Raw genomic sequence first — 13,209 nt, 5'->3', positions numbered from 1 at the left:
AACGACAAGTTTCATTTCAAAGAATACACAATTCGATCAGGTGTATATTTATGATGACGGAGAAGCGATGCAAACTTTAACAGGCGACAAGTAAGGTGATGTATATATTCCGTGAATAACATTAGACACCAAAGGAGATCGTGATATGCCATTCGTATTAAAATGTTTACAGTGAGAATAGCTTTTGCTATGACAATTAACAAATCAAAGGGACAACCATTAGAAAACGTCGGATTATTTATGAGAGAAACAGAAACAATATTCACTCACGGGTGATTATACGTTGCGTTGTCACAATGTATTTCCAAAAACAGATTTACAATTCAATGCGATCTTGAAGAAAAGGTAATTCCATATATTGTTTTTAATAATCCTTTAAAGTAAAAAGTGCACCTAATGAAACTGAAACAATTCCAAAGAAAAAAAAGCTTTTAAAATCGTATATCCGATTAACCAAACAGCGGCATGGTGGTGCAGTGGGTAGCGCTGCTGCCTCGCAGTTAGTAGACCTGCATTTGCCTCCCTGGTCCTCCCTGCGTGGAGTGTGCATGTTCTCCCCGTGTCTGCAAACATGTCAAAGTAAAATTATATGATCGAAACAACTGCAGACTTTGAATGCACTGTTGATTAATTCATGCTTTTTTACTTAGAGTCAGAACAGGAGCTTTTTCAGCTTATTCAGCTTCTGATCTGACTCAAACAGCGCCAGTATAACTTCACACCCGATCTGACGCTGTTCGTTTTCAAATAATATTGCATTACTTCGACGATATTTTCTGATTGGTACTATTCGCGTCATAAAATGATTTCTTCAAAACATCACATATATTTGTCTTTCTTTTTTTAAAATGTGCGTTGTAGCACTCAGCAACTGGCCACCTGCATGTTCTTGCGCACACTGAATAAGACAGCACTATATGCAATCATCAGATTCAAATGTTAACAGTTATATAGCACGGAATGGAAATCAGCAGTTCTTAGCATTCCACCACGCAAGCTGTCATATCAACCGCCTACTGTAACTTGCTTTCTGTTTTCTTCGGTTATAGTCTTGAATAAATGTGCACTTGTTTTGTTATACTTTTACATCGACATATGTTCCTGTGTTTGAGCTACATGGGCATACTCAAAAAAAATACACGTGTAATGCCACGAAAAGTGCTTGCAGACACTTCAGTTCGCAAGCATTGGTACGACAATGCAGCCAGAAGTACACTGCAGAGCTTTAGTGCGTCTTTATGTGAAAACAGCAGTATCAGATGGGGAGTGTCTGATGATTGCATATAGCGCTGAAGTTACTGCTCTTTACTATGCTTTCCTCTGCATGTCCTGGAGTACAAAAGAAACAGCATACAGCAACACATGGGGACTGGCAATATTGGGGGAAAAAACACACTGTCGTATGTATCGTGATACACTGCAGAACTATAGCGAGTCTTTATGTGAAAACAGCAGTGTCAGATGGGGTAGGAAAGGATCCTGAACGCGACTGAGACAACGAAAAGTGAATTTAAAAAAAAAAAATAAAGCTAACCTTTACAAATATCATAAATTACACCAGCTGTTACAGACTGAAATCAAATGTATCTTTTTATTCTAAAATAGTGAAAATAAGAACACTTCTCAAAAGGGAGTTGTGCAGGTTCAAACTCATGACCTTCTGATTCCCAGTCAGCGACTGATACTGTTGCGCCACGGAAGCAGTGATAGCTAATGCGTGTCAATGTCACACACTAAGGCGGCTTTTTTTGGCGGTGGCTTTTTTTTTGTACCGTTTGTGAAAGTGTTTCTTTGATATTTGGACTTCAGGCTTCATACATTATATAGTTTATGCCTACATTTTGTCATTTGCTACTAGAATATATAAAACGTTTCTGTTTTAACAATGCGTTTACACAGATTGCTGTAGAAATGCAACACATATGAAATGTGTGTGTTCCAAATAACAATCTATTATTTCTACTCTAAAACTCCACTTCACTCCCAGATAATCAATCAAGGCATGAGCTGGGAAAAGCTCGTTTACATTCTAAGTCGTTGGGGGGATGGAATAGCCGGCTGTTTGCAGCTTGTGTTTATCAGTACATTTAGATGACAAAAGACGCTGGCGGAGAGGTGAGAACGGTTTTAAGAAGCAATTTAAGGTGGGCCGGATCTACGGGTTTTTTCGTAGGCTCTGGTAATTCTAGTGTTAATTGAAATATGCATCTCTAAATGGGCATACATCAAAACTTGTGTTAAAACTCCAAATGCCATGCTCAATTGTTCATCACTATCAATGACTTTACAATTATATTCTAAACACATTTTTTTTAATTGGTGCGTAATGAGAGCTACCCAAGTGTGCAATATAGGATGTTCTGAATGTTTGTGATTCTTTAGATTCACACTTAACTTTTTTTGTATTATAGTTTTGTAAGGTGTAAAAAAATTACATGAAAATGCCACCCTGACCAAAGCACTTATTTTTTAACAGGCCATATTAATCACAAATATTAATGCATTAACTGTCCCAGGCCTATTATATATAAAATATTTATAATTATACAACACACACACACACACAGACAGACAGCCAGCCATGTTTTGCATTCAACGGGGTGTTCTTTTAAGTTTTGTATAGTGTATTCAATTTGTTCAATTACAAAACAGTGATGGAAGTGGATTTGTACATACATTTAACATGACAGAAAATCATGGGTACTGTATTAGTTTAAAACTTGATTAACTTACCTGCAAGCCCACCTGTAGCTGCAGAAATGCCAAAAAAGCCTTCTAGTGGAAGAATCATATTGTCCACTTTAACACAAAATTCATAATCCTCTTTGTCTGGTGTAAAGCCATTGTTTATTAAAACCTATACAACATTCAATATAATAATACTATTTAAAGATATATCACTTTCACATTATATGCTAATGAAAATTCTATTTTAAAAATAATTATTACCCATACATGGAAAAAAAAAAACTTAAAATATCTTATGAAATGTAACAACAAAGAACTAATTATAGAGGCAGCAAAAACACTACATACAAGATTTCTCAGACTTAAAGGTACTAATAGAACTTCATAAAACATACCGTTAAAGTCTTTTGATAATATGTAATTTTCGCTCTGACAGGATAAGGTTTATTTCTGAAATCCCTCAGGCATGAACCAAGTGCTTGAGTTGAACCATCACTGTAATTAAATCATGCAAAACATATCAGAAAATCTAAGGTTAATGGTCAGATTAATTGTTAGTATGCATATGTTCCACACAAAATCGCCTATAAAAAGGCATTTTTAAAAATTTGTGGAAATACTATGGAGCATGGATAGTGTTTTTAAACAAAACAGTTTAATGATGCAAATGTTTAGTAATGTATAACATAATTTTGAAATTCTACTGCTTATACTCCTCCTGAAACTACAGTAACACCTTATGGTTTTCTTTCAAAGATACCAGTAAAGCCAAAAGCCCCTTTAGGAAAAATACTTTTTCCCCTTATTACTGAAAATGACCATTTTTTATTGTAAAAATAAGATTTAAAAAAATGAAGATACTGCTTGACATTTCAAACATAAAATGAACTTACTTTTCATGATCATATACAAGTTTTCCATTATTTCCAACAACTACAATTGCTGGGTTGTTTTTCTGAAAAACCAAATATATGTATTTTACAAACAAAATCATTAGGAAAAATAAGGAAATACAACTGTATTCTTCTTAAATTATCATTTTGTTTAATACAAATAGTTCTAATGATTTATTTCAAAAATTTACATTTTTAAAGTCTACTGAGAAGTACTAAGAAGTATCTGCATGTGAATTAAATAATATATGAATTAAACAAAAAGTCAATAAAAGCGATCTTTTAAAATTCAGCACACAATGATGGATGCTTGTGAAATAGCAATTTAACCAATTAGCAAGCCATAAAAATGTTGCCTTAACCAAACTAGGCATTTTAATAATTTGCATCATTCAACTCAATTTATTACTTCCAGCACAATTTAACACTAATAGAGACAAAGTACAGATAAAATAAAGAAACTTTCAGTGCTTTGACACATCAAATTATATAATTCTTAAAAATATCTGAAAAATGTTTTCTAAAACTTTTGACCATTTTAGATTAGATGAAATACAACTTTATTAACCCCATGGGGAAATTCAAATGTATAAATAAGTAAAAATAAACTTGTACAGTACATCGGGTGGAAGAATTGAATTGCCTGATAGCAGTGGGCAGTGGGGACGCTTCCTAGCAAAAGGTTCCTTAATACCACTTGACTTGTCAAACCAGCTGCTGGAATGCTTCTCTTCACAGCTGAAAGTGAGACTTGCTTACTTCAACCACTGATAAGCCATGCTTGAAGCATCTGTCCTTTGAGGTGCCTATCGCACAAGCCGCTGACTCAGAAACTTGCTTTCTGATGCTATTGTGGCTTTGGGTCTGCCACATCGGTACCTGTCAAAGTTTCCAAGTCTGTTTATGATGGTGTAGGAATCTGTATTAACAGACTCCTCATCCTTCTTTGCAATTTCTAAAAAGGAAAAACCTACACTTTTAACGGTATTAAAGCCTGCCTATCTTCCTTTATTAATGGCACTTTTATCATCATTATGATATCAATATTTACCAAATAACACTTTAGAGGGCTTAGCAACACAATTATTACCAACACTGCTTTTGTACAGCCAGATGGTTTGTAAATAACCAACTAAAGTTAGGTTATCTGAAGGAGTTGTGTGCACTTTCAAGGCTTAACTAGCTGCAATTGCTGAAGAAACCTATTACTTGTTCCTTAAAAGAAGGTTTTTTGTATAACTCTGAATTACTTGAACTGATTAAATTTCAATAAAAACTGAATGCAATGAGAAATGAAGCAAAATTACACCTTTTATTGGCTAACTGAATAGATTACAACATACATGCTTTTGAGGATGCTAAGGCCTTTTCTTCAGGCAAGGTGTAGTCAAAAAAATAAATACAAAAAAATGGAAAAAATTAGGGTATCAAAAGTGTTATAATTTTCTGCATATACATTTGTATGTGCATATACATGGTCATTTGGATTAAGGATGTTCTAAACATTTAACATTTAATTTAAACCTTAGTCAACTAACCTTTCCATCATTGTCAAATGAGTCAAAGAAAACTCCAAGACCATTCCAGGAGTCCACTGCTCCAAACACTGGACCATCCAGGCCCTGGTCAGATGTGTACCATACTGCCTGGATTAAATCAAAAAAGCTAGTAAAATAATTGATAAAAAAAAAAACTTTTAGCTCATTAAATCTTTTATTAATGTAACTAGTATTTACAAGTCCATCAGCTCCGACTCGACCTCTTCCAGTGATACGAAAGGTAACTTCCATTTCCCAGTTTTCAAACTTGGCTTTATTTTTTGTCCACACTGATCCTTTTTGACTTCTTAAAGATGGAGTGATTCGAATCTGATCAGCACTTGGAATAGCATCTAAAATAGACAAAATATTCATTAATATGATTGTAATGGTCAGATATTATACTTCTGATCACAACTTGCAATAACTAACTCAGGAGACAATATTGTCCCATAACCCAAAGTGACTCGCAACAGTACTTAATTAAAGAAAAGTTTGTCATGGGTGGGAATGGAATCCAGCTCGAGAGGGAGGTGAGCTACACTTCAGTATTTTTTTACTTACTTTTATTTGTTCCAAATCTATGCATCACAGAATAAGTTTTATAATATGACAACATAAAAAAAAAATAAAATTTAAAAATCCCATTCAGTATGAAATACCATCAATTTCCAACTTTACAGAAACAATTAAGATGTGTAATTATAGGCCACATTAAAACCATGGTATTGTTATTCCCTTGACAAGATCACATTATAGAATTTCGGCAAGGCTAAACCTACATGTCAAAAACCTGACTTGTGGTTTAAGTACTTGTGTGCCATATTTTAATTCTGTGGCTTAAAAAACTAAGTTATTCAAAAAAATACGAAACCAGAACAGAAACAAAAACCATGCTTTATAGATAGAGATGTGCTGTATGTATATATTTGATCTCTTATTATCAAGTAGGCTTCGTAATAAAATGTTGGAATTTGGAGATGCATGAAGAGACAAAAGCGCAAAGCATCTTAAGACACCACTGTGTTATTCCAGTATTGTCCCAATCTGTTATTCCACATGTTCCTGAAATGCAATCACTAATGTTTATACTGTCCTCCTTAAAAGCTAATTCTTAATATCAATAAAACTTTATTTTCATCTAAAATCCTTCGAAAAGTGCATCATAACAAATCTCTTCACAAAGAAAATAAATCAAAGCAATAAAAGACAGATTAAAAAAGCAACCAAAGAATTTATGCTGGTTCAGATGTTTTATTGTACCTGACTAACTGCAACAGCAAAAAAATGACTAAGCGGGCCATCAGTGGCTTGTTAGTAAATACTTGTTTACCATAAAATATATAATACATCTAAAATACTTATTGAAGTTCAAAATTTTTGTTCTAGTTTCAGCACACAAAAACTAAACAATTTGCTCTGTGAGATAAGGAAGTAGCGACAGAATTGAAAGTCTCAGTCATAAAGCAGATGGTCCAATTCTTTAGGCCTCAGTCCACATGAACTACATAATGTGAAAGGTCAAGTGAGTTTGTCATCCATGCCATTGTTACAGAATAAACTTTAAAAATAAGTTCCTGGAAATGTGTACAATATTTACTAAACTGTCTACAAATGAATTTAATCATTACACACTCTGATAGGTGGGTAAAAATATATTCATAGGAAGTTCTGTTCCTGTGGCCTGGTCTGTACCAAATCATTGACCCTTATAGAGTCTACTGGCAAAAGAAAAAGAAAAAAAAAAAAAAAAAAAAGAAACATGAGGTTATGAGAGTAAGGTTAAGTTGAATACAACTTGACAAGATTCTTAGATTTGCTCAACCCTACACAGGGCAAAGGGGGCCCAGAACATATTCCAGCACCACTGGACAAAAGGAAAGATACTGTATAACCCTAGATAGATCCTGAGCTGATTGTCCATGGTCCTATCTGCATTTACACTCATGACAGGACAGGGCCTTTTTACAATCACTATTTAACCTTACCTGTAAATCTGCTGGTGAGAACACACAAACTGCACACAGATAACAACCAGAGCAACCAGAAACAGGCTTGAAACCTCAACTGCAGGATCTAAGAAGTGGCAACAGTAACCACTGCACTGCACTTTAATATGACTGAAATTGCACAAATGTTACAAAAATTATGATGAGAATGGGGCAATCAGTCCAAAAAGCTTGTTTATCCTATTCACATAGATTGACTAAAAGAGCATCAAGTTGAGATCTGAAGGTCCCTAAAGTCACACTACTTGGTAATTTATTCCAGGTCTCTGTGGTTCTTTGCATTTATGCAAAATCTGCTCTTAACAATTACCATCTGTGACCTTATGTTCTTGATGCAGTTCATTTTAAGTAACAACAGGGATGCACCATACCGATTCCTTTCATAATTTTTAACACCTCATTCATACCCCCTTAGTTTCCACCTTCATAAACTGAAAAGTTCAAATCCTATAGTCAATCCTCATATCTCACAGCTCATACTTCTTTGTCCAGGAATCAGCCAAGTCACTTTTCGCTGAACCTCCTCTAGTGTTGCTATGTCTTTGTTGTAATACAAAGACAAACAAATTGCACATAGAAACTCCAGGAAGGTTCCCACTAGTGCTTATGAATATCTTATTAGCTTTCTTGATTGCTTCTGTACCTTATCTGGACAATGAGGAGTCCACTATGACTCCCAAGTTCTTCTCATTAAGTATTTTTCCAAGTTTCAGACATTCTATTTTGTATTCAAATCTGCCGTTTTTACTTCCTATATATAATACTTTAATTACCTCTGCTACAAATCTACCCATGCCTGTTTCTATCCAAGTCACTCTGTGACAATTTAGCAAATTCTACATTATCTGCCCTTCAACTTTGCGTGGGATCATGTGCAAATGTAACCGGCTCATTGATTATATTCTTGTGTAGATCGTTTATGTATATTAAAAAAAAAAAAAGCAGCTGGCCAAACACTGATCCCAGGCGGACACCACGTTTATCATCAAGGACTATTCCATGTTTTACAATAGATACAAACCTAAAGCAAAACGTATTGGTTCCTTATCTGCACTGCATACGGTTGTAAGCGAAAGTACACTACAAGACATGGAAATCCGAAAACATCAACGACTGCCAAGTGAAGTTTCTATAAAGTTTCTAGATGAACTCACATTTAAAATGACATGTTAATGAGAGCTTGGAAAGTCTTTAAACTTTCGGTTAAACTGGATTAAAACAAGGTACCATCAAAATAAACGTGAAAGCTTTTAATAAAGTTAATTCTGTGCATGCTTCAAGTCTTATGAATGTGTTTGAGTGAAATAATGAGGTGGCTTCTAATCTAGTCGTAATCCGTTACTTTGTATGAGAGAAATAAGTAGCCTGCAGCTACAACTTTTGACATGAAAGATATGTTACTACGCAGGTCAAACACGAAAGACAGGCGTTGTCGCGACTGCGATTCCAGGTGAATGTCTGTCCTCGACTTAGTGATACTGCAGGTAAGGCAATGCCAATGTTGACTTCAAACTTACTTCCAGTGTGAATCCAAAAGGGTATTGAACCATCGCTTTGCGAAAGGTGGGGTCCTTTGAAGCTGTATTTGTACTCAAAGCGGCGGTGTGGAGTGTCACTCGAGGATGATACAGCGTCTGCACAAATTTGACTACATACTGATAGAATTATTAATAAGCCGGTAGCCACGAACTTGTCTATGAATGCCGCCATCTTTCTGTTCCACTGCTGACGTAGCCCTGAGCTGAGGGAATGACGGGAGTTCCAGGACAGCCAACAGGGCGCTTTCTGATTGGACCTCCGCTATCAAGTAGTAGCGGCATCGGCGGAGGCGGGGTTTGGAGTGGAGAGGCACCGTTAATCGTGCATTCCGTTGCCTTTAATAGCTACAATAATCAGTCTGACTTGGAACGGGCTATCAGTCTGTCGCAATGCATACTCGTTCATGGGAGTATTTTATTTTAAAGTCTTTGGGACACAGCCAGAAAAACAAGCGTATGCACACAGGTAGAACGTGCGGACAACACACTAGATGATGAGATTGAAATGAGCATTCGCGGCTGGATACAGATTGTCCGATTCGTGCCGCATTATCCAATTTTACAAATCCATAGTTATGTCTGTTTGTATCTTATCAAGCAATACTACCTGAAGCACTTTCGGCAACATTGATAGGTAAAAGAGATAGAGGATCTTTTTTATTTTACCTGAAATACTTACAAATAAATAATTTCTATTATCATGAATTCATCTAACAAATCTATAAACTTTAAACTAGCAGACATTAACAGAATTGTTTCCGTTATCAGGAAATGCGTTCAAGTAAATTTTAATAAACGTCTTGCTCACAAGTGATCCATAAACAGAGTGATAGGTAGTAAGCCTATAGCTCAACAGTGTAAAATGCCTTATTAAGATAAGATGCCAGGCTGCCAGAAACATGTTAGCAGAATTTAATGAAAATCTGATACACTGTAGGATATAATCAAAGGGAAGCTTATCTCAATAATGTAAAATGTTTTATTGAGGCATGCTGCCAGGCCGGTGAAAATATGTGGTTCCACCTAAGGCCAAACCTGAAACACTGCTGGATATAAATCAAAGGATAGCTCAGTACAAAAGTGTAAAATGTTCTATGGAGATGGGCTACCTGTGTGCCAGAATCATGCCACAGCATTTAAGGCTAATACAGACATAAATGAGCATAATACAATGGGTAGCTTATCTTGATAGTGTAAAATGTCTTATTGAAACATGCTTCCAGTTTGGCACAAATATATGGTTGAACTTGCACCTAAGGCCAATTCTGACACACTGTAGGATATAAGTAAAAGGGCAGCTCAGCTCGATAGTGTAAAATGCCTTATACAGACATGTTGCCAAGCTGCCATATATGGCAGCACCTATGGCCAATTCTGAGATGCTCTAGGATATAAATCAAAGGGTAGCATAAAAATAAGATAAAAAGGCTCCATATAAAGCAAATACTCCAAGCAAATGGTCAAACACTCTGTTATAAACTCCAGCAGCTCACTTTTATAGGTTTATTTCTAAACATGCACAGTAATCATTAGCAGTGCAGTATGAAAGATAGGATATTTTGATAGAAACCACATTTGAGATCCGTTACCTGAAGTTTTGTGGCTGCAGCACTAAAAACTGGTCTGCTGAGTAAAAATAAATGTGAATAAGCAATGCTTATCATATTGTTCAATTAAACTGTAGAGCCCCCAATTATCAGTAATGGATGTGGCAGTAAAGCCAGGCTAGCATATTATTAGACACATTTCCTCACGCTTGGGCTAATTTAAAGATACAAATAAATGCAATATTGATCTATAAACAATTTAAAGTTTACAAACACTGGGGCCTGACAAGACAATGCCAAAACCCCCCCAAGGTCAAGCCCACTTGAACATGCTGTCCGCACCTTTTCCATAATTTTTCGTTATTTTTCTTTTTTAGCTTGATGTTTTTACAGCTTTAATCCCAGAGGCTCATAGAATACAGCAATGCTGGACATGTGGGACACATTGGGATGTTTAAGGAGGGACTGAATGTTACTAACACAAAATCACAAATCATTTTCATTGGCCATTCCTTAGGTGGTAAAGTAGCACAGTGGTGGCACAGCGTCCTTGCAACAAGGAGACCTGGGTGCTCCCTGTGTGGAGTTTGCATGTTCTCCCTGTGGGTCCATGTGAGTTTCCCTGGGTTCTCTGGTCTTCTCCCACAGTTCAAAGCCACGAGACAAAGGTTTTGTGAACTGGCATTACTAAATTGGTCCCTCTGTGTGTGTTGGTGTGTGTGTGTGTGTGTGTGTGTGTGTTTACTTTGCGATGAACTGGTGCCTCATCCAGGGATATTTCCTTGCTTGTGTCAGATGGTTGCTAGGGTAGACTCCAGCTTCCCTGTGACATAGGTCAGGATAAGTGGGTTTGAAAATAGATGGATGGATGGATGGCCATTCCTTTGTACTTTTATGTCTATCAGCTGTTTAGCAATATATCATAAATAAAAAACAATAGCCTTCTCATAATTTTATACATTTACATATATTTTTTATAATGCCTCATGAGTTTTACTAATTTTGTGTTCTTCACTTAAATGCCATGACCAGCAAATTCAAATGGAAGGAAACTGGGAGGTGAGGAGTGGTGAGTCTAGAGACCTTTTTTGTTCAGCCAGTACCATTATGAAGAAGGAAACACCCTGTACAGTTCAGTGCCCACAATGTACAAAGGCCCTGAAACATCCCTGAAATAGCAATATTACCACAAAAGTTATTTTGTGCTGCTATGCTAACAACAAGCCATGGATTACAAGTGACATCAAGGGCCTTTTGAACTAGAAGAAAAGGGCTTTTAAAGGCGGTGAGCAGCATGAGCTCAAGCACGTGCAGAAGGAACTCAGAGTCCAGCTCAGGGCGGCGAAGGAGCAGTACAGGAGAAAGCTGGAGCAGAAGTTGCAGAATAACAGCATGAAGGAAGTGTGGGATGGGATGAAGATCATCACTGGCTGCAGCTCGAAGCGGGGTGCCACCATCGAGAGAGATGTGGAGAGTGCAAACCAAATGAACAACTTCTTTAACAGGTTTGACCACCCTAACCCACTCTCACCTCGGAGTACTGCACCCTCCACCCATCCTTCTGCTGATACCAGCATAGGAGAGACATCCCCACCCACAATTACAGCAGTGCAGGTGAGCAGAGAGCTGAGGAGACTTCGTGCCAGCAAAGCAGCGGGACCAGATGGAGTATCACCACGACTGCTGAAGGTCTGTGTGTCGGAGCTGGGGAGTCCTCTACAGCGCATCTTCAACCTGAGCCTGGAACAGGGGAGAGTCCCGAGGCTTTGGAAAACACCTTGCATCACCCCAGTCCCAAAGGCATCATGTCCTAGTGAGCTGAATGACTTCCGGCCTGTCGCTCTGACATCACATGTGATGAAGACCATGGAGAGGCTGCTGCTTCACCACCTGAGGCCACAGGTACAACATGCCCTCAACCCTCGCATACCAGAAGAAGGTGGGAGCGGAGGATGCCATCATCTATATGCTACACCGATCACTCTCCCACTTGGACAGAGGCAGTGGTGCTGTAAGAATTATGTTTCTAGACTTCTCTAGTGCCTTCAACACCATCCATCCTCTGCTCTTTAGGGACAAGCTGACAGAGATGGGAGGAGATTCATACCTAGTGGCATGGATCGTGGACTATCTTACAAACAGACCTCAGTATGTGCGTCTTGGGAACTGCAGGTCTGACATTGCGCTCAGCAACACAGGAGCGCTGCAGGGGACTGTACTTTCTCCGGTCCTGTTCAGCCTATATACATCGGACTTCCAATACAACTCGGAGTCCTGCCACGTGCAAAAGTTCGCTGACGACACTGCTATTGTGGGCTGCATCAGGAGTGGGCAGGAGGAGGAGTATAGGAACCTCATCAAGGACTTTGTTAAATGGTGTGACTCAAACCACCTACACCTGAACACCAGCAAAACCAAGGAGCTGGTGGTGGATTTTAGGACGCCCAGGCCCCTCATGGACCCCGTAATCATCAGAGGTGACTGTGTGCAGAGGGTGCAGACCTATAAATAACTGGGAGTGCAGCTGGATAATAAATTGGACTGGACTGCCAAAACTGATTCTCTGTGCAAAAGAGGACAGAGCCGTCTATACTTCCTTAGAAGACTGGTGTCCTTCAACATCTGCAATAAGATGCTGCAGATGTTCTGTCAAACGGTTGTGGCGAGCACCCTCTTCTACGCGGTTGTGTGCTGGAGAGGCAGCATTAAGAAGAAGGATGCCTCACGCCTGGACAAACTTGTGAGGAAAGCAGGCTCTATTGTAGGCATGGAGCTGGACAGTTTGATATCTGTGGCAGAGCGACGGGCGCTGAGCAGGCTCCTGTCAATCATGGAGAATCCACTGCTTCCACTAAACAGTGTCATCTCCAGACAGAGGAGCAACTTAAGTGACAGACTGCTGTCAATGTCCTGCTCCACTGACAGACTGAGGAGATCGTTCCTCCCCCAAACTATATGACTCTTCAATTCCACCCAGGGTGTGTAAACGTTAAACA

General features: G+C 38.1%; 1 protein-coding gene across 1 annotated transcript in view; it reads right to left on the bottom strand.

Moving 5' to 3' along the window:
* The window catches only part of lman1 (lectin, mannose-binding, 1), a 43,987-nt gene extending 35,106 nt beyond the window's left edge, over positions 1-8,881 (bottom strand). Inside the window, exons 1-6 of the mRNA XM_028802494.2 lie at positions 8,646-8,881; positions 5,318-5,472; positions 5,120-5,227; positions 3,582-3,643; positions 3,084-3,183; positions 2,734-2,857 (exon numbers count right to left, since the gene is read on the bottom strand). Coding sequence (XP_028658327.1) covers positions 2,734-2,857; positions 3,084-3,183; positions 3,582-3,643; positions 5,120-5,227; positions 5,318-5,472; positions 8,646-8,838 — 742 coding nt within the window. The 5' untranslated portion in view covers positions 8,839-8,881. The remainder of the gene's footprint in view (positions 1-2,733; positions 2,858-3,083; positions 3,184-3,581; positions 3,644-5,119; positions 5,228-5,317; positions 5,473-8,645) is intronic.
* Positions 8,882-13,209: the final 4,328 nt, after the last annotated feature.

The sequence above is a fragment of the Erpetoichthys calabaricus genome, chromosome 5 (assembly GCF_900747795.2).
Source record: "Erpetoichthys calabaricus chromosome 5, fErpCal1.3, whole genome shotgun sequence".
NCBI classification, from domain to species: Eukaryota; Metazoa; Chordata; class Cladistia; order Polypteriformes; family Polypteridae; genus Erpetoichthys; species Erpetoichthys calabaricus.
Note: the sequence above shows the minus strand (reverse complement) of the source record. Positions and strands in the feature narration are given on the sequence as shown.